This window comes from Durio zibethinus, chromosome 1 (assembly GCF_047325235.1).
Source record: "Durio zibethinus cultivar Kanyao isolate XHJ-2024 chromosome 1, ASM4732523v1, whole genome shotgun sequence".
In the NCBI taxonomy this organism is placed as follows: domain Eukaryota; kingdom Viridiplantae; phylum Streptophyta; class Magnoliopsida; order Malvales; family Malvaceae; genus Durio; species Durio zibethinus.
Window position 1 is genome coordinate 9,157,434 of NC_143162.1, and position 23,463 is coordinate 9,180,896.

General features: G+C 28.6%; 1 protein-coding gene across 1 annotated transcript; it reads right to left on the bottom strand.

The window, feature by feature from the left end:
* Positions 1 to 5,996: 5,996 nt before the first annotated feature.
* Positions 5,997 to 10,942, bottom strand: LOC111311129 (vacuolar cation/proton exchanger 3-like). The gene is made up of 12 exons (XM_022910499.2): positions 10,581 to 10,942; positions 10,034 to 10,101; positions 9,886 to 9,914; positions 8,469 to 8,665; positions 8,009 to 8,221; positions 7,749 to 7,880; positions 7,270 to 7,386; positions 7,116 to 7,169; positions 6,916 to 7,032; positions 6,716 to 6,806; positions 6,542 to 6,610; positions 5,997 to 6,452 (listed from the first exon to the last, which is right to left on the bottom strand). The coding sequence occupies exons 1-11, from the start codon at positions 10,845 to 10,847 to the stop codon at positions 6,549 to 6,551; spliced, it is 1,347 nt and encodes a 448-aa protein (XP_022766234.2). The 5' UTR covers positions 10,848 to 10,942; the 3' UTR covers positions 5,997 to 6,452; positions 6,542 to 6,548.
* Between the last annotated feature and the right edge of the window lie 12,521 nt (positions 10,943 to 23,463).

The following is a 23,463-nucleotide window of genomic DNA, read 5'->3' on the forward strand; positions in this document are numbered from 1 at the left end:
ACACGACTAATACGAATATATACAATAATACAACTAAAATAATAAATAACTATAAACTATCCATCATTTACAATTGAATAAATTTGGCATATTAATAATATAAAAAAGTACCTACATATTAAAAAAATAAAAAATTTTAATACTCATTTAATATGTATCTAATATATATATAAATTTTAATATTACATAACTATATTAATTTTTAATATCAAATTCAAAATGATAAATTATTAAGATTAAAAAATAAAATAATAATGTATATGGCTGCTATTAATATTAATATTAATATTGTATTTATATTATTAATATAAAAATAATTTTATAATAATAAACAAATGAATATCATAATTAAATGTTTAAAATAATATTTGTAAGATATTAAATAGTAAATTAAGTATCATAATTAAAAGATTAAAAATTAAAATAATCTCTATTTATTTATATTAAATTAAAATAAATATAAAAGAAGCATCAAACGTATAAAATATATTAAACGTGTACTTATATGATAAAATAAAATTAAATAGATTATTCATATCATATCACGTATTTAAACAAATAAACACATATACGACATAAATTATATCGTATTGAAATTCATATCGATATGAATAAACACGAAATATATTTTTTTAAAATATATATACGATTTTTTTCTCGTTATTTTTATATCATATCACCGTGTCATCTATGAAATTACCATGTCTAAACTGCATCACCTCAACCAGGCTTTCGTTAGTGATTAATGGAGGAAAAACAAAAAGTTTCGATCCTTCCAGAGGTATTCGCGAATGAGACCCTCTATCCCCTTATAACTTCATCCTTTGTATGGAGTACCTTAATAAGCCTATTCAGGATGCTTGAGAGAAAAACAATGTCCCTGGTCAAGGTCTCTAAAAGGGGTCCCTAAATTTCCCATCTATTGTTAGTAGATGACGTTATCTTATTTTCAAGAACTGATAGAAAGTCTGTTAAGACAATTAAATCTGTCCTAGAAGGGTTTATGAAGGAATCAGGATAAAAAGTTAATGTGGAGAAATCATGGACCATCTTCTCCAACAAAACAAAAGTGGACCAAAGGGAATGGATTATAAACTACCTTAACATCAAAAGTACCAAGGACCTTGGAAAGTACCTTGGCTTCCCCATGCATAATAAACAGGTAAGGAAGCAAGATTTCAACTTCATCATCGAGAAGAATGCTTAGCTTGCAGGTTGAAAATCAAACCTGCGCTCTCCCACGGGTTGCATGACCCTCATACAATCCACCATGGATGCTCTCCCAACTTACTACATGTAATGTAGGACCCTACCCGTGGCTACCTTCTCCGAACTTAACAAAATTAACAGGAGATTCCTATGGGGTGGGGGTGGAAATAAAAGGAAGCATCACAGGATAAGTTGGGAGGAAGTAATTAAAGACAAGGAGGAAGGACGACTAGGCTTAAAATCGAGTAAAGCTAGAAATCAAGCTCTACTCGATGTTGGAGGATGATGCACAATCAGGATGACTTATGGGTTAAAATCCTCCCGGGTAAATATCTTCAAAATGGAAATAGCAGACCTAATAAAACAGATATGTCGAGCGTTTGGAAGGCCCTTCAAAGCTGCCATCAGTTGTTAAGAAAAGGAATTAGATGGAGTATTCAAGATGGCTCCAAAACTAGGTTCTGGGATGATAATTGGACCGGCCAGGGAAATATCAAATCCGTCATTGCAGGACCTCTCCAACGTGATGAGGAGGGAACGACAATTAAGGAATTCAAGGAGAAGATGGACTCTCATGATCAACAAATCATATCTTTAGCTTTTTCTACTGAGATTCTTCAGCATGTCTTTAGCGTCCCTTTTGCAAAGATCATGAAGAAACCGTAAATCACTTGCTGGCTGAGTGCCTTGTGATTAAACCAGTCTGGTCCTCCCTTAATCATCCGATTCAATCAAGTTTGAACAGCAACATCGATTAGGAAAAGTGGATTAGAGCCAACATTACAACTAAGACATGGCCAACATTACAAATAAGACATGGCTGCCTAGAAGTTTGGTTCCATGGAATACTGTGTTTCTTTGGGAGATATGGAATCAAGAAATCTATCGATCTTTAAAGGAAAAGTAATGAACAACAGAATTACAGAGCAACCTGTGGAAAGAGTAATCGAGTACAACGCCTTGACTGGAAAAGTTAAAATGATCCCTTACCCTACCACCACTACTATTCAATGGAAACCATCAGCTCCAGGTTAGATTAAACTCAACACAAATGGTTCTTCCCAAGCAACGCAAGAGCAGAAATGATTCTTAGAAATCAGGAGGGAGTATGGATAAAGGGCTCCTCCAGACACATACCTAAAACCACGAGTGTTGAAGCTGAATTATAGGCTCTTCGTGATGCACTCAAACTGGCAAAAGAGATGGATATCAAGAAGCTGGAAATCGAGTTGAATGCTACTATGGTGATCAAATTAATTTTTGATAACAATGTTGCTAACTTTCAGCTTAACACCCTCATTTCTTATTGCAGAACTCTGTTGAAGATGTTTCAGCAAACTACGATGAAACATATTTTCCGTGAAGGCAACAGGTCTGCCGATGCCCTGACAAGATTTAGTAGTGATGATAACAACTTTGCCATGGGAGATATGTTTGATGGCTCTTATTTGTTACTTTTAATGAGGCTTCTGAATGTATTTCCCCTATTTTATTAGCTGAGACTAATGGGTTACTGTGTACTGAACCTCGGTTTAATTTATGAACGCTTACTTTTCGGATAAAAAAATTAGGTTATGAAACTTTTAGGTCTAAGTTCAACTCCTATCAATTATAGTTTGGTCTAATAACATGTTAGTTTGTTGATTGTTGATCTAGTTTATTTATTGATTTTTTCTTATTGATTGGAGGTCTCAAAATCTTAGATTTTAGGCTTCAAGTCTCATCTAGGGTTGATAAAAAAATTGAGAAAATCAAAAATTAATTCAAAATTATAGTATTATGTTCAGTTCTGATAATTTTTTTATTTAGTTCAAATTAAATTCGAATATTAAATGTATAAATTAGGTTTGAATCTAATTTTGGATAAAAAAATAAAAAAAACAAAAGAAAACTAAATTGAATTATATATCTTTATTAATTTTTATATATGTTTTAAATTTTTATAAAATAAAAATAATTATTTTGTATCAAAATTTATTTAAATATATTAAACATTTATAATAAAATAGTCTATAAAACTAAAAAAATTAAATTTCAAAAATCGATAAACCGAATTGAACCAATAAATTTTTTTTTCTTTGGATCAAATTGTATGCAAAATCAATTCGGATTTTGATTAAATTTTTAAAATTTATAATATTATACAATATTTAAAAAAATCGAATTAATTCAATTTAATCTAAATCGTTAACACCCCTATTCATATGTCAGTCATGTTCAATTATTTATTGGTTTGTTGTTTATTCATTTGAATTATTTTTTAAGAATAGTACAATATTTGAATATAGTTTTATTTTTTATTTAAATATATAAAAAATTATCAAACTCTAAAATTCTAAGCATATGAATTTTGGAGTAGTTCTTTTTTTTTTTTTTTTTGGTTATTTAGTGAGTTCTTGAATTTCACTAATATATATAAATATTTTTTTTGAATCGGTCCAAGTAGTCTTATCTATGTTGATTTTAATGAATTCATAAAAAATTATTATTTTTTCAAAGCTTTTCAATGATTTTAACCTAAACAACAAAAAGAGAAACACACCCTATTCACCATTTCAGTCGACCTTCCATTAATAGCTTATTTTAGCCCTTTTTTGTTATATAAAAATGTGAAGAAAAAGTTATAATAAAAAAGTTACCATTATGTATGCAAAACTATATATATATATATCTAATTTTACGTGAATTTGGTTCAATTTTATATTAAATTTATTTGTTGGATTATTCACTAATTTCTTTTATATATATAACAGTGATTATAACTTCTTTAGTACTTATAATTTCATTAAAGAAAATCATTATTTCAAAAAGTTTTATTAAAACATAAATAATGAGGATATATGGATGCCTTTAGTATACAAAATTATTATAAGATAGAATAAAATGAATAGGATTAGATTAAATAATGTTATTTTATATTTGATGTGTATAAAGATAATGATAAGATAATTTATTTATTGATCAAAATTATCTTTTTTTAAAATTTATGTAATTTAAATTATTAATATAATTTTTAAGGGTATAATATAACATCTAAGTTCAATATTATGGATTAAAAATAATATTTTTTACTTTGAGATGATCGAATTATTCTATACCATGAGTAAGATTAATCATCGATGTAATTCCATCTCTTTCTTTAGATACAAACAAAAAAAAAAGATGATTATCATCCTATCGTATCAATTATTTTATGCACCAAACATGACTTATATGTATTATATTATACATATGGTAGTCATGTATAAATATATTATAAAAATTCATTGTTTTCAATTTGATAATTCAATTTTTTTTATAAATGAAGTAAATCTTTTATGTAATAAGTGATTTAAAATTTTTTGTATGATAAACTCAGTTTTTTTTTTTTTTTTAGAAAAAATTGAGTTGAGTGTAAGATATTTATTTCATTTTACTTTAACTTCTAATTAAACTAACCCTAAGCTGATAAGAAAATGTTTCGTGAATTTTGACTATATAATTTACATAAATTTGAAAACAATTATTTAAATAATTTTGTCTCCACTAACATAAAATTTTGCATCCGTCATGATTATGATATGTGTGCGACATATGTAATTTAAAATCTATAAATATTTGATTTAAAGATTAATAATTTTTTATTTAAAGAATTGAATAGAGTTCAAATTCATTTATCATTAAAAAATACTAATAAAAAGAAAAAACAATTAGCGTATTGAAAAGTGTAAATCTTTTGTAGATGGATAGATTTGCAAAGGTCTTGACCCAAAGACTAGATTAAGGCAAACAAGTCTGTTTTATTGGAGGAATAGTTTTAATTTTTACATACATTGAATATTTTATCTTAATTTATTGTTGTAATCAAGTGTGGGATTGCATGTAAATCCATGCTTCCCATGTTTTTCTTTTCCACTCCGTGAATATATAAATACTTTTAATGAGGTGAGATTAGCCATGGCTCATGGACTGACTATTTCGATGTTTATAGTTGAAATCTTGGGACCATCCATAATTTTCTATTGAGATTGGAGAGTAAGCATATATATCCCCCAGCCCATAACTTTATTCTTGCAGGCTAGTGAATGCTAGCTCCTCCAACAACCTCCTCCATTTTTCTGCTATGATTAGCCATGCGAAAAAGGGTTTGCTTTATGTATGATTTTGCGATTTCAGGATCAATTGGCTACCACATGAAATTTTGCTTTTTATTTTAGGTTCAGGGCCAAAAAAATTAAGTGCTTTGTATGACCTTGAATTTCATATTTGTACCAGGGACAACGTGTTAGGTAATGCTTGCAGTGCATATATACCTACCAATGGTGGGCCACTTGGGTGAAATTAATTTGATTCTCCTAACTACTTTTCACCGTAATTAACATTGGAAAAAAATTCTTGTGCATAATTCCCTGACTAGCTCTTATGTCATGCTAATTAATTTCTTTCAGAAAGAAAATTTAGTTAGGTTACTCTTTTATTTCATGTTAATCAATGTTGCAGGAATCTGATTGATTGATTTATTTTAGCATGTTAAATGTTATAAGCAAGGCAATCAAAACAAGACAACAAACTGCCAAAGCTGGATAATGACTTGTACTTTATTTTAATGGCGGTGAGATCATCACATCATTTATCATTTTATCATTCACTTTGTCTTTTGTTTTGATGGAACATCACCCTTTGTTTTTCTCAATCCATACTGATTGAATTTAGCCTTGTCAATTCCATTTTAAGGGAAAAAGCATATAAATCAAGTCTTTTGAAATTAACCGAATATAGAATGGCAAAATTTAAATGGAACCATAAGCTAATTTTTCAAATGAAAACTACAAGGATTTCATTTATTTTGATAAACTGCATTACAAAAGGGAAACAAACCCATGAACTAGCTCATTTGCCACTACTATAAGGGCATAATTTAGAAACCAACCCTCAGTTGAAAGCAACAAAAAAAGAAAAAGAAAAAAACACTGGAGAGAGATTTATACACAGACAGAACAATGTGCTGTGTACTCATGTAGCCTGTCTTCATCAAGCTTCCACGATTTACCGATCCAAACCATTTATTTATATAAATGGTATCCATCTCAACTTTGAAACATGAAGGCAGCATGACGACTTCTATGCGGAGGAGTAACTGCGAATTGTCAGCTTTCCGGCAGGCCACACCATAACAAAAATAACAAATACATGCATGAAATCTTTGTTGAAGTTTCAGACATTTCATCAGATTCAAAAGGGGAGTGACCCCAAGACGGCAAAGCCTGCATTCATTGGTAATTTATACTCAGTTAATCTTTAGTTCCATAATATTTGAATTGATTTATACAAGCTGTTTAAAACATGTACTTACTTGATTATCAAGCTCTTAAGATTGAGTCGATAGGGATTTTGGTTCCCGAGTTTGTGATATTTACCTGGTCTGAGGTGAAAAAAGGGGGAAACAAATAAAAAGCGTTAGAAGAAGTAATAGTGAAAGTGATGAATAGTTCTGAATCAGCGAATATGGAAATTAATTAATCCTTACTTGGAGGTGTTTTGGATACAAAAAAGCAAGCTCCAATAACAATGTAGAGCAGTAGAAGAACCAGTCCTTTCATGTAGTGAGAAGTACCATCCTACAAAACATAATAATACAAGGTTTTAGCTCAACTTATGGTCAATAATGAACCCCAGAAATGAAAATGTTATTTGCATGATTGATATGAAGATTGCACTGTTAATTACTTGTAAAGTGAAGGCAACAGCAATAATTGTTAGAGCGAGAGAGCCAGTTTCAAGGAGATTGAAGTTAAGATCCATCTTAATACCCATAATCCAAGCGACAACCACGCAGAGTGGGACCTGAGTCACATTGAAATGTTGATTTTTGATGTCAGAAGCTCCAATTTAAAAAACTGAAGTCTCCAATTATTATAAGTTCATACCACAAACATGGAAATCTGAGTTGCAGATCCTAATGCAACACCCAAAGAAATATCCTGCATTTCAGTTCCAAAATTAAAATTTCTGTCAGCATATTGTTTTATTGATAAATATGGCTGCTGAAACTAAAGGGCAATTAAGAAAGCTATTACTCACCAGCTTGTTTTTAAAAGCAAATATGATTGCTCCTGCATGTTCTGCTGCATTTCCAACAATGGGTAGTAAAATAATGCTGATGAAGCTGACAGAAATTCCCCAAGAATCCGAGGCATCCTGAAATTATAGTTTGTGATAGTTTAGTTGATTTTACATTAAAGAAAAATAACCAGACTTTGATTAATGATAATCAATCAAAGAGAAATTGAAAAAAGAATAGGGTTGGACCCCTCTCTTGCCCGCTGCAAACTGCGCAAGGTAGGTACACTTTAGTCTAGTAAATGCCTGCCACCTTGGAACAATTCATGGTCAACTTGAAAAAGTTGGTATGATGTGTGGCTAATAATACAAAGAAATTAATACGCTTCAAGGGTCTGGAGGGGGTCCAGAATCAACTTTTGGATAGCCAGCAAGGGTAGGTAGAAAAATTAATGCTGAAGATATATAGTGAACCCCACAATGAAAATGATGGAAATTACCTCAATTGTTTGTACAACATATTCAGATAGCAGAGAGATTACAGCAGTCATTCCAACTAGCCATATAAATCCACTCCAAAATCCAATTACTGGTGCTTCTTCTGATAGTCCATCTTCGTCATCTTCTGATTCCTGATCAATTGCACCTTATCAGCTATGGTTTTAGAATATTAGTTTCATCCTTTCTCCAGTTCACAAAAAATATAATAGTAGAAACTGGCTTTTAGAAGCTAATTAATTAAGAATATTGATTGAACTACCTCTTGAGTTTCAAACAATTGCCGGTGTGTGAATAGTTGGAAGAGCAGGTATGCAAGGTATGCAATCAACATTATAATGCTGCTGGCTCTCGACAACTGCAGTGTTGGATCGGCTTTGACAGCAGCAGATGCCCCAGCCATTCGAAACAACAATGGCAGCGAATGGCACAATAATGCTAGCAGTAGAAGGAGAGAGTTCACATCGGCTTGTCTCTGTCAAATTTAACAGTGTTTAACACACGAAATTACTCGTAACTCTTGATCCAGATAAATTACGGCATGGAAAGAGAGGAGACAACATTATTGAAAGACATAACTATATATCTAACAAAATATTAAACAACTCCAGCTATGTCATGAAATAACTAATTTTTGGTGGTGTCATGTTAAAAATTTTAAACAAAGTGAAGCTTGATTTATGTATGATATTGCATGTAATTACGTTTGACAAGTAACTTACTCTATCATATTTTTGTTCCTCTCTCAGGTTGGCAATACCGCCACAGAAGAGAGAGGTCCCAAGAACCAAAAGCAGGTTTGATAGGACAGAACCAAGTAGGGAATACTTGACCACATCTATTTTATATTGGCTTAATGCAAAAATTGCAATGATCAGCTCAGTAGCATTGCCACAGGTTGCATTCAACAGCCCTCCCACTGCAAGATCAAAGAATAATTAAAAAATTCCACGATTCCACAAACCTTTCATATTTTTCACACAAGTATAGTTAAATTTTAATGTTATTTTAAAAATATCAGACGTCTGAAATAGTCAAACTCAACAAAGTATTAGGTCAAGAGATTATATTAATAATGATGATTACTCTAAATCTAATCGCTTCTTTCGTGAATCATCACCATTAATCAAGAAAAAGACACAAATGAGCAGAAAAAATTGTACTTCTCAAGGTGTCATTATCTAACAAGGATATTGCTCCGAACACTCACACGGAGGATATAAGAAACAGCATTGCAAGTGTTGTGTGTTCTTCACTTGGGATTCATGCTAGGTTTAGACCCACGTGTCAAAGTTATAGAAATAAAGTTGATACGACCGATGCTAAAGTACCCAACCTTGGAAACTTTATTAAAATAGCAGTAGCCGCTAGCTGGTTTTATTATATATATAGTAAGTAAATAAGAGGGAATAAGTACCATGTATGGATAGATATTAATAAAAAAAATTAAAATAAAAAATAGTATATGTATTTTTTATTTAAATAATTAAAATTAATAAAAAATCTTAACAATTATTAATTGAATAAATAATAAAAAAAGAAATAATTTATTATAATATTTTTTTAATTATAATTTTTTTTATAAAATAACATACAATATATAAATATATTTTTATATTATCTAATTTGTATAAACAAATTTTTTTAAATAAAATTGAACATATTTAATATTATAAGATATATTGATTAATTATTAATTTACTTTTAATTTTGTGTTTAATTTAACATTTTAATTTATTCTAACAATAATTTGATTTATTTTATTGTTAAGACTTGAAAAATTATAAAATATTTATAAACTATGATATTATATAAAATACTCATAAAAAAATTATCTTTATAAAATATATCAATTATATAATCATATTTAATATCATAATAAAAATATAAATATAATAGCCTTTTCATAAAAATAAAATTTTTTTAACTTTGTTTCTTTAATTTTTTTTCTCAAATTGAGATATTAAAAAAATAAAAATTACAAAAAAAAAATTAAAAATTATTGGATTTTTATTTTTTTTTAAATTAAAAATTTATCTGAACAAAAAAAAAATTTTTATTTCTATTACTTTTTTTTTTTCGTCCCTTTCTCTCAGTCCCCTTTCTCTCAATCCAAACATAGTGTAAATAATTGATTACCTGTTGGACCAGTGTAATAAGCAATCTGCCTGCAAGTACATAGAAAAGAAAAGAACAGGAATTATTTGTCAAATTCAACTCTAGAAAAAAAAAAATGAAATTACGTATCATATGAGAATTTATAAGAACAAATATAAATCTGCCTTACTCGGTGAGAAAGCTAACTCGTTCAGCCAGTGGTATAAGTCCAAGTAAACTTAATGAAAAAACCCATGGCTGTAAATTTCCAGGAAAATCATAAATGTTAATACTACGATCGAGAAACAGCATTAAATATATTGTTCTCAGTGGAAATTAAATTAGAGGTTGAAGACACATCAAAATAAAAGACGTTTGATACATAGGGAATGATGAAAGGTAATGGTGAATACATTTTGACGCAGTCAAAAACATGATTAATATCATTGCTTAAATGAGATTAATAGATTAGGGTATAGTTTAATTTTTACAGTCCAATTAACATTTCCTTGTTTGACTTTTCTATATCTGAAAATTGTTGTTTCAGTAGAAAATCTCGTAGACTATCTTATTTCCAAATAAAGTCAAATTGAATTCAATTCAATTCTGAGTCAACCTTCAATATTCGTCTTCACCACTGCCGAAATCACTGTATTATCAAAAACCCTAAAAACCAACAGTCACAAGACGATGAAAAAAGCAAAGGAAAAATTTTTTAAAAAAATGAAGAAACTCACTCTTGCAAACCCATAGCAGTCAGCAACAACAGCCAATGGAATAGCAGGGAAAAGAACTGAGAGTTTAGTCCCTAAAATGACCTCTTGAAGATTGGTCAGAAACTGCCTAAGCATTCCATATCGAACCTTGGAAAGAAGCGTCAGGTCCGATTTTTTCCTCAATGACGAGGACGACATGTTTTGTGCAGTCCTGCCATGGCGAATCTCCTTGCTGGAACCCTTCAAGTTTCCAATCTCCAGTAGCAATGGTTCCTGCAAAGAAGCCATCTTTTCCTGCCACGCTCAAACACCAAATATTTTCCAAGGCAAAAATACCCAACAAAAAACAATAAAATCTCAAAATCTATCTCGATGAGCTCGAGGGAATGATACATACTGTTATAAATATATGTAAATTATTAGACAAAGGCGCAACTTCCACGAAGCTTCTTAAAAAAAATAATAAAAATTTGGGGTTCTTAATAAGGTAAGCCACGTGGGCTAGGATAAATAATTCTCTAATTTTGGGATTGTCAAAATAAAAAAAAAAAAAATGAATGTTTTAATTGGATTTCTATATGTTTCATATATATTAATTGTACACTAGTAGTTTGTCCGTGCTATGATACGAGATTTGTTTATTTTGTTTTATTTTTTTAATATAAATCTAACATATAAATTAAGAGAAAAATAAAAAAATTTTATGTATGAAATCTCGTCTTCAATATAAATTCAAATGTAAATATAATGACAGAATTTAGTTTATAATTTGAAACACTCCAAAAATATTAAAATGGCTATATTTTAAAAATAAACAAAATAGCATATCTAAAAAAAAAAATAAAAGAATAATAAATATTTATTGTCACTCTCAATAGTGTAATCATTACTCCTTGCTCTTAATCTCTATCGTACATGTAATTTTCATATGTAAAGTTAGATAAAAACTATACAAATATCGATTTAAATCACTTGATCAATCTAAAGATCAACGATAAAAATTTTGAATTCGGCTTCAAATAGAAAACATAAAATTAATATCATTTCATATATAAATACTAATTCATGTGTAAATTAAAATGGTTAACACAAAATAACAAAATAAACTAAACACTTATTTTAAATTAGACTTCTCAAATAAACTAAAATCTTGGGAAAGTTTCTCCTTTACATGAAATTAACGATATAACTGAGGAGGAAAAAGAGATAAATTTAGGGGGAAAAAAACTCTACTTCTAATGGCATATTGTTTGGGATCTACATGCATTGTAGTTTTGAACTTTTGGTAGGCGTTTCGGATGAGGCCAATTAGGAGAGCATGTATAAGAAATTTTAAATTCCACAACACCCATAGTCCATAAAGAAAGGAAGGAAACAAATAGCCATATGTAGATTCTCTTAAGAGAACCTTCATTTCATAGTAAAAGATCTATCAACTTCAACTATTAAATACTTACTTAGCATAACATGAAACATTTATTCTCACAGATTTCATTACCAAGCCTTTCTTATCACTATATAATACTGACAAACTCAATATGAATAAACAGAGAGAATGAAAAAAAAAAAAAAAGCCATGACAAATAATACATCAATAGTACATTATGACAACAAAAAAATTTTTTTGGAAGGGTAAAATCCAAAATTGAACTTACATCATGATAAATTTTTAACTTGGGTGTCCAATTTTGACCTCCAATTTTACAAATCCTTATAGGAAAAAGATTCTCAAATTATATAACCTAAAATATGAAAAAATGTAAAAATTAAAGAAAAGAGTTATATTTTCCATGATTACCTATTTCAACCCTTGAATTCTACTGAGTAGTTTAGCTTTTGATTCATTTAATTCCTAAAACGTAGACAAAATTGAAAGCTAGAAACTTAAATGAATCAAATCAAATACATTTTTTGTTAGAATAAAAGAAGTGAATGATAAATTGAACATAATAAAAAAGTCCAAAACTTAATGCAATTTTTGAACTGATCAAGTGTGGATCTTTAAAGCTAAAAATGGAACTTAGGTTCTAATTGACAACATCAGAAGCAAAATCTTCAATTGATAAAACAATGCAAGTTGTGACAAAGTTGCCTTAGTGGGTACATATGATAGGAATCAAATCATAGCTTGAGTTGATCGAGTGAGGATAAGTGTTGTAACGATTTTGAAGCCATTAGATAAATTAAAAAAAAAAGAGTCACCTCAATCTTTTTTTACTAGGTATGATTGGCCATCTATTAAAATTTATTTTTTAATAAAATTTTAAAATTAATTAAAATTTATTAAAAATAATTTTATAGTTTACAAAATAGTTTGGTTTGAGAGTTCGATTACGTATGAGAAAATATTAGTACCTCCACAGTACCTGTTAACAAATGTATCAATTAATTACGTGTTCTCCTTTAATTGTGACAAAAATGTCCTATTTTGGTATTTAAAAATAATTTGTTTGACTCTTTTTATTTGTAATAATTTTTTTTGTTATTTAATTTTATTTGAGAACTATAAACTAGAACTTTATTATAGAAAAACTTTCAAAATATCCCCGTACATTGGTAACACTGAAAGAATTTTTTTTCACCTAAGGATTTATTAGATATCGTTATTCGAATTACCTTAAAATCTCATCATTGTAGGCTCATGTTTACTTTTAAAAAATTCAGTGATATGAATGCAATGCAAATAAGGAAATATCGGTACACATTTTTTATTTACCCCTTTTTTAGAAAATTTTTTTATTATTTAAAAAAAATTCTTTAGAAGAAAAAAAAATTTTTTTGTATTGAAAGTTTTTAGAAATATTATAATACGCTAGTAGTATTTAAAAAAAAAACTTCTTACCTAGAGATTTCTTAGATATTACTACTCGAATTACTTTAAAATTTCATCATTGGATAAAAATTTCCTTTTTCACAAGTTTTTATTATTTTTATTCATTTTATTTTATTAAAAAATGATGAAATTTAAAATTACCAAAAATTTAATTATTTTATATATTTTTTAATTTTAATAAGTAAATGAAAACATTTTTATATTGAATATATTTTTAAATACTCCAATACTTTGGTAGCATTTTTTTAGAAAAATATTCTCACTTAAAAATTTTTAAAGAATCATTAATCGAATTTTTTTAATATCTCATCATCGGATAAATTTTTATTTTTTATATTTATTTATTTATTTATTATTTTTAAAATAAAACTCTTAACACTTATTTATATTTATTTAAAAATTTAGAATTTAAACATGCATAAATAAATCCATAAATGACTTAACAAAATATAAATATATATAATAAAGAAAAGTTTAAAAAAATTACTTAAATAGACTAGTTAAAGTCAGTCAACGGTTTAGTAGTAGTCCAAACCAATTTCAATGGTTCGTTAGGTTGGTTCAATTGCAAAAACTGATTTGAATGGCTCGATTGCTTTGGTCGATTCACAGGCAGTCTGGTAAAGCAATTTAATTGGATCGATCCAAGGTTAATGAAAGAAGGTAGGAGCTAGGTAGGGTGCATAAACCTTGAGTCAGGTCAGGTCCACATGCGGGTTGGTCGGTAATTTTTTTTTTCTTTTTTTTTTACGTTAGCTCTTTTTTTTTAAACTTCATTTTTGCCTCTTTTCTAAAACAAAAAAAACTTTAAAACTCTAAAAAAAAGGGGGCCATTCAAACTCTAAACCCAGATTTTTGTTTCGAATGTCATGCTAATCACTTTACCTCGTCGTTGGCTACCATTCATCGGTGCTAGTTTGATTTCAAAATTCACCCATGTTCTCCTTTCAACCTTTTCATTTTTGTTCTGACCTCTTTTTAGCCTAAAATAACTTTGAATTGCATAGAACGGTGCCAAAATGTCACAGCTTCCAAAACCTAAAATCTTTTCCTTTGGCCACCCAAACACCAGTAGCTTTCAATATATTTCCCCCAGCATCCTAGGCTTCTTTTTCCCTAAAAAAAAAGGCTAAAAACTTTCTCAAACCCTTAAAGACCAAAAATATCAATTTGGTATTTATGAAAATTTTTTGTTGTTGTTTTTTTTTTTTGTTATAGTTCCCCAAAAGGGATGAAGATTATTTTTTGATGTTGTATTTTTTAGTTTTGGTGAAGGAAAGTTTAGATTGAATCAAGGTTTGGCAGCGAGTTTGGAACTAAGTAATGGTGGTGGTTTTAGGAGGCTGAGTTTCTAATAATTAACAGCGGTGTGGTAGTGGAGTTTTTTTTTTTTTTTGACAAAGTGTTCTCAATTCAAAAATTGGCCTTTCCTATGTTAAAAATTTATTAGTCTTGAGAAGGCTTTTAGAAACACAGGAAAAATTGATGAAACATGTAAAAGTCTTATGGGTAAGATAAAGCTTTGTTGGCAGCTAAAATTTAGTTGTTATGGTGTTGTCAAAGGTGGTAGGATGGCTTAGTAGGGGTTGTCTGAGGTGGTAGGGTGGCTAGGCACTGGTGAAGGCCCATCGATGCCAATACAAAGGTGTAAGGTAGTTTGGTCTAGGTGGTGTTGTGTAAGGCACCAAGCTATAGTTTTTTTTTTTTCCTTTTTTGTGTTAATTTTTAATTGAAAATAAAAAGTTTTGAATTTGGCTCTTTTCAATTTGGTTTATGGGCCTTCAAGCCCAAATGGCCTATTTTAAACTTTTAATCTCGAATGACCTATGTAATAGGCCCGTATGGTCAAATCCAATCATGGCTTAAACGGTTTAAAATGGACTCAAATCGAACATAAAAATTGTAATTGATTTTAATTAACTCAGACAAAATTAAGTGCTTACAATAAACTACATACTTTTTTCAAGGCCAGATCTTGATGTAGAAAGACAATCTTAACTTCAACCTTGAGCTTGAAGCGGATCAATTACTTTGTATTGAGGGATCAACAATTGTAGTGCTTTGAATCCCCGTAATGGTGAAGCTCTCTCTTGTTCTGGTTGAAAGTGAAGGCGAATGAGAGTAAAGTGAATCGGTCTTGTCTATATACATGCCACTATGCTTGACACATGCAATTGCTTTCTTGAACCGACTTTTACGAAAATCTTTGTTCCTCTTCAATAATCATTTGCATAAATAATTAAAACCCAATAATCAATAAATTCAACCCAAAAATCTACAACTCTGAAAATCCAAACCATTGAAAGAAAAAAGAATAAGGACTAATAAAACCTCCTAATTTAAAGCTCAGATATGAGTTAAAAATTAAGATCAAATCATTATGAAAATGAAAAAAATTAGAGAGTGAGAGAAAGAGAAAACATGAAGGACAAAAAAGATGATGGAAAGAAAAAAAAAGATGAAACATGAATGGAAAAGTTTTTAGAGAACCTTTAGTATTTTTTTTCCCATATTTGCTCTCAAATTTTTTTGATGACTTTGATAAGGGGTTGAGCAAATTAAGACAATAAGAGTTGGGGGACAAGTTTAATTTATGAGTTAGATACGATCTTTGGTATGGTGGTTCATGACTTGGTTTAGAGGGTCCAATTACTTTCTTTAATAGTATTTTTTTTATATGCTTAAATATAGGTGAAAATTTATATATTCTTATATAAATTTATATTTAATGAAATGATATCATTTTATTCATTGACTCTTACTATATTTGTTTCTTAAAATAAAAAAGATATTATAGTTGTCAGAATTTCACTGCCAGAAATAAGTCCAATACCGATAGAATTTTTTTGTCGATAATTTCCAATGGATTTGCAACAATTTATCAATGGAAATATAAAATAAAAAATTTCCAACGAAATATCAATGAAAAAATCTTGTTGGTAATTTATCACTAAAAGTTATAACAGGAAAATTAGCATTTGGCGTCACTTTTATTGACAAGTTTTTTTGTCGATAATTTGTTGCTAAAAGTTTCAACAATGAATTACTGAAAAAAAAACCATCACTAAAAGGAATTTCAATAAAAAAAAGTTTAAAAAAATACTTTTAAATAACTTTTTTTATATGGATTCCATTGGTAATTAGTTGCTAAAAGTAAGTGTTAACGATGATTCTGTCAACAATCCGTCATTAAAAATATGTTTTAGTTAAAGTCCTTTTCCCTTTCCTTTCTTTTTTGATTCCAATCATTAATTATTGTTTTCTCTCTCATTTCATCTCATTTCCTCTCACTAATAATCCCCACCAGCCTCAATGCCCATGCCATCTTCTTTAGACCACCCTTTAACTTGTACATCTGCCTTTAAGCCCGTGTCATTCTTTTTTCTCTCCGTCCTTAAGTCCGTACCCTTCTACCTGTGCTGCCCTCGAGCCCAAATGTGCCACCTTTCTTTTAGTGTCGTCCTTGAGCCTGTGATTGCAACTTCTCTGCCAAGGTATAATTTCATTACTTGGCTTGTTGATTTTGATTTTTTTTAAAGATACATGAATAGTATGCATTTATCACATTTGATATCCAAAAAATTTGTATTATTTTTTAATAACATACAAAAATAGTAAGGTGATAGTTAAAAATAAGTTAAAAAATTAATTTTACTATAATTGTATTTGACAAGGTTTATATTAATATGTAACATGAATAAATTAAAAAAAGTTAAAAGTTTAAGTAATTAAGAATTTTGAATCACTTGAATGTAATTATTGTTATATAATTTTAAAGATTTGAGTTAAAAGTTTGACAGTTAAGTCTTAAATCCTAATCATATACTTATTTCAATAATTTATTTTAAATTTTAATGCTAAAAATTATATAGAGAAACAATACATGTAATGAGAAAAACATTAGGTCTTTTTAGTTTCAAATTCCAAAATTGATACTTGCATTTTTGTTTTAGATTTATCCATGCAATTTTTTTATATATAAGATTATTAAAAATTAAATTTTAAAAATTAAAATTAAAAATTGAACACTTTTATCATTAAATTATACTATTGTTGGCATACATACAATTTGTAGTTAAGAAAGGCAATCCTTGAGCATTGTCTTAGTATATCTTTTTGAGTAAAAAATTCATTTAGATAATCATGAACCATTTGTTCACAATGATTAGCCAATAAAAAAAGAAATTGTTTAATTTTTTTACATAATTCTCTTCCACAAACAATTCTATAAAAAGCTATAAAAAAGATAAAATACCAAATTTTATGTTTTTTAGTTTAAAATTTCGTAATTGCTTATTGACTTTTAATTGCTTATTTTTACTTTAATATACTAAGAGTAATATTTTTTGGACCTTTTATAATAATGCAATTAGGGTTGACAAAATGGACAAAGATCACTCTTAGATGTATTCTTGTTTATATGTAAATGGGTACATTAGTCAAAACTTCTATGATGGTGTAGAAGAATTTTTTAGATTTCTTATTGTCAACCATAATTTGTAAGTAATGAGAAGATTAAGTATCCTTGTACCCAATGTGAGAATAGATGGTTTTTAAATGCTAAATAAGAGAATGATGATAATGAAACATAAGAGTTTGCTTATTCTAACAACAATTGATGTATTAAGTATGGCTTTTAATGTTATATATAATTCGACATTCGATGTGGTCAATATATGTAATGTTAAATATAATAGTTGATTTGGCTTATTTTAATTATAACGTTTTGACATGCTTTTTTTATATATATTTTGCTCATTTCATCTAATATTCTAATACTAATGTAGTATTATATTTGTTTTTTTTTGTGATTTTTAAATACTTATGAAATGTTTATGTGACATGTAACAGATATGATAGGACATCATGCAAATAGCTATGCTCACCGAGATGGTTCTATAGTAAAATCAATAAGAGATGATTCATGTATCAGTTATCAACAACAACAATCAACATGATTCCCAATACGATTTTTTTTTAGCACCAATATAGGATGATCCAAGATACGGGTCTTGTTCAATATCAATATAGCATTATCCACGATACGAGTCATTTTCACCACCAATATAATATGATCCACCATACGGATCATCTTTTGCACCAATGATGGATGATCTATTGACAGAGTATGACATACTTCCATCATTTGTTGATGACCACTTAAAGAAAAAGAAGGTACAACAACAAGGTAGATGACTAAGAGAGCAAAAAAAAGATTACCTACTGCATCAAATCCAAATAAACGATTATGGATTACTCTGCTAGGAGAAATGTATGATATATTTTTTTTAATTAATTTTTTCTTATTGTTAAAAGTCATTTTTAAATAATTCATACAATTTAACTAATCTTACTAATAAATGAATGTTGGTAGTTGTTTTGAGTAATTAACGGCTAGCTCAATAATTCAGGAATATTTCAAGCAAATTTTACTAGTCTTTGGCCGATATAGGGAAAAGTTGTCGATTAGCTCAACAAGTCAGGAATATTTCTAGCAAATTTTACTAGTCCTTGGCCAATATGGGCCAAAGTTTCTGTGCCAATGAAATCTATGATGTTTGATAAATTTAATGTACTAATTAGATATTTAATTTTTTTTATATATTTTTTATTTCAATGAAAAGTTCAAACTCTTGTCAATTACTTATTGTATTTCACTATTACTTATGTTAGAAAAAATATCAGTGGGTTGTGTTAGATGATGCTCTTATTCAATAGGTATATAATAATATATTTAAGAATTAATTGAAATAGAGGGAAGTGGCAATGAAAGAGAGTGGAGTTGACAATATCATACACTACAAAGGGATGAAACAGAGGTGGATTATAGCTTCAATTTAAGATGCTCTTATTGAGAATGCATAAAGCACTTCGAAATGGTAAAACATCTCTACCAAAGCCAAACAAAATTGTTAGACAAAAAAAAGTATTATGAAGCACACTGATGGCTTAGGTGCATTTTTTATTCATAAAAAAAGAATCATATGATGTTTTTTCACAAGTTAGGTTTTTCATTAAATGTCAATTTTATATAAATTGTATTATTACACATTTCATTGAATGTATATAAACGAATGCAATTACTTAAGTTGCAACGAGAACCTATATTTATAAAAGTCTTTAATTGCACTTACAAATGTTTGGGAGGACATGATGATTTCGTTGATAACAAGTCCAAAGTTGTTAGTGTATGTGACTATCCAATGACTTTGTGAATACTTTCAAATTATTGTATTGCTTTATTAAAATAGATAATATGTTATATGTTTTTAAATACAAAACTTTGTGAAAAGTAAAAATTATTTTGTAACTTACTTTGTAATTTTGGTTATGTATTGTTATTGTTGATGAATTATCTTTATAGTATATTATGGTGAAATCACATTTGTGAAAGGTAAAAACTATTGCATATTTTGTTTTGTGATTCTGATGGTGTATTGTGATTATTGATGAAACAGATGTATAGTAATTGAAAGACTAAATCATTTTAAGAAATTTAGTATTTAACTATATATTATATTGTACTTATTGAAATGTAATGGCTTTGTAAAAGGTGAATACTATTACGTATTTTGCTTTGTGATTCTAGTTATGTATTATAATTATTGATGAAATAAATAGTGTAGTAATTGAAAGCCTAAACATTAAAGGACAAATGGTATTGAATTACATAATTTATTTTGCTTATAGAGAGAATATTATCTTTGTGAAAGTGAAAACTATTACGTATTTTACTTTGTAATTTTGGTAATGTATTATATTGTTGATAAAATAGATAATGTAGTAATTGAAAGACTAAAACATTGTAGGAAATTCAATATTGAACTATATAGTGTATTGTGCTTATTGAAATGCAATGACTTTATGAAAGGTGAAAATTATTATGTATTTTATTTTGTGATTTGGTTATGTGTTGTGATTGTTGATGAAGTAGATAGTGTAAAAATTGAAAGCCTAAACATTGTGGGATGAATGGTATTGAACTGTGTTGGAATGATAGTGTACTTGTGTTGGAATGATAATTGTTTTAAACTTTTTGTAGGAAAACCATGCTGCTGCACTATCTCATAAATATAGTGAAGACTCTTTCAATCATCGAGATTTCAATCCATAAGTATGAATTGAAGCTATTGGAGGGGTTGAAACTTCACATACTCATGTATATGGATTTGGATCTGTGGATAGATCTAAAGACCTATTTTACTCAAGTTAATCCACTACTGTAGCTGCAACATCTCACTTTATTTATGGCCCATAATCAGTGCCTCTTCAGCCTTAGATACAAGAATAGATTGATGAGTTGAGGATCGATTTTAGAACTGAGCTTAGGTCTCTCATGGTTTAGATGATGTAGTTGATGGGGCCTAAATAATTTTCGCTAACACAATTTGTTAGACTTGACTACAGCAACACCGATTTTGGAATAGGAGATGCAACAACACAGTAGACTCTTATCTTTATGGATATTTTTATGGATATGGATGTTATGGATATTTTGTTGATGTTATGGATATTTTTATGGATGTTATGAATTAACTTTTAGTATTATATTTTGTGGATATTAGAGATGTTAAGAATGTTAAATTTATAATTTTGATTTATTTAATGGTTATTATGTAGATTTGATATATGAATTTTTTATTTTTATTAATAATAATAATAGAAATAATAAGCTTTTTAATTAAGTACACATGTTTATAGGTTTCTTAAATTATTATAAATGAAATTAATTAAATTATGGAAGAAATTAAAATTATACCAACAAATTTTACAAATGAAATTTAGTTATTATTGATGGAATTTTAGTTTTATCAATGGATTACTGAAGAATTACTAACCGAATTTACTTATGAAATTTGACTTTTATCTATAGAATAGCATTACTGACTTGAGTACTATTGACAAAATTTTTTCGTCGGTAAAAATATTACTAACAGAATATTGACTTTTACCGACAAAAAATTCCATCAGTAAAAGTTTATTTTTTATTGTGTTTTAACTTCACCTCCATTAAATATATCTTTTAAAAGTGATTACATATATCAGTTGAATTTTTATTTTGGATAGAAGAAAATATATAGAAAGTAAGTGTCCAAAAATAATGACATTGTTTTTGTCATATTATATTTTGCTTCTTTCTTCAATTATTTAATCTCCTCTTCTTTTCATTTAAGCATACTTAGCTTTTTTTATTTTTTACTTTGTCTAATTTCTTTTCTGGTTAAGTTGGCAAAGCTAGCTTGTTTCATCAATAGATATATCAAGGAACCAATGTTTTAACCCATAATATATTATTTTAAAGTACAAAATATAAATAAAAGATGATTTTTTTTATATTCAAGAAATTAATATTAAAAAAAACACTTAAACTTAGTTTAACGTTACTATTAAAAATAGATTTTATGTTCAAAAAGTGCTTTTGACCTAACCTATTAAAAAATAAAAATTAGATTTTCAGTTTAAAAGTTTGGTTTTATAACCCAAATAAAATATTTATTCAAAATGTGTTTTAATCATAAAAAAAAAAAGTTTTTGGAATTAAAATTACTATGTTATCTTATATTTTTAATATTTTATTATTTTATTCATATTTTTTTAGACATTTCAATAACTCATGATAATTGTTTACATTAATATTAAATATTTAAAATTTTAATTATATTTTTTAAATGCATTTTTTTCAATCTAAATTTTTTTAATAGTAACAACAATACTAAACTAGCCATTATTAATTTTTTAATTCCGTTTGTGGAATTTAAAAAATTTAGGATTCCACTAATTAAATACTTAACTCATTAATCATAGGTGCATGAATTTTATTTTATTTTTTTTAAATCCTTTTTCGGAAATAAAGATAGGATTTTGCTAAGTTAATTAAGAACCATCCTTTACAATAACCATATCAGAAATACTAAATTATTTTTATAAATGATAACTTAATTGACTTTAAATAAAACTTTTAGAGTACCCGTTCATAACAGGTGTAAAAATAAAAATACTTATGATGAACAGTGAAAGTGAGATGTAAATGCTAAAAAAATACCGGAGTTTAGTGAAAGAATTAAGGTGAAAGAAAAAAAAATGACAACTATTGTATTGTATATTAATAGATAATTAAACTCTTAATTTTAATAATTCAATTTTAAATCATAACAGTCTCAATTATTAAAATAAAAAAAAAGACAATGCAGCTTGAGATAAATCTTTCAACATGTACGTGTGTCACGAGTCGAGACTTAAGCTCCGAACTCGCGCGGCTCCGAGACCCGGACATTCACCCTTCCGACGTCTCAGATCAGTCTTACCGCCACGGTTTACACCCTTGTGAGGTATTGTCTGCTTCGGTCTTCTTGACTTTACAGTTTTATCCTACAAAAGGCGTCTCACAAGGCGGAGGTGGTGTGAACCTTTTTATACCCCAGTGACCCTCCTATTATGTTCGATGTGGGATTCATGACTCATCCTTAGGTCTGTGACATTCTCCTACACCCAACCTCGTGACGCCCTCGTCACGGAGACTGACCACCTTGCCTACTTCCCTCGAGGTGCTTGACGTGGATCGAACGGTTTAGGCCTGGCTCTGATACCACTTGTCACGAGTCGAGATTTAAGCTCCGAATCCGCACGGCTCCGGGACCCGGACATTCACTTTTCCGGCGTCCCAGATCAGCCTTACCGTCACAGTTCACACCTTTGTGAGGTATTGTCCGCTCCGACCCTCCTGACCTCACGATTTTATCCTACAAAAGATACCTCACAAGACGAAGGTAGTGTGAATCCTTTTATATCCCAATGACCTTCTTATTATGTTCGATGTGAGATTCAGGACTCATCTTTAGATCCGTGACACGTGTATGAATTACAACCCTTCGGTCATATATACAAACAAAATTGCACTTAATTTCCAGCATGCATTAATGAAAGCAAGTAAAAAAATTTTTAAGCAAAACTGGCTGAACAGAGGAATGATATCTGGGTAGACGTTTAACGACTTACCCAGGCAATTACTTTTATTTTATTATTAGAAAGGAAAATGTACAGAGCAAGCCCAGACATGAAAAAATAAAACCG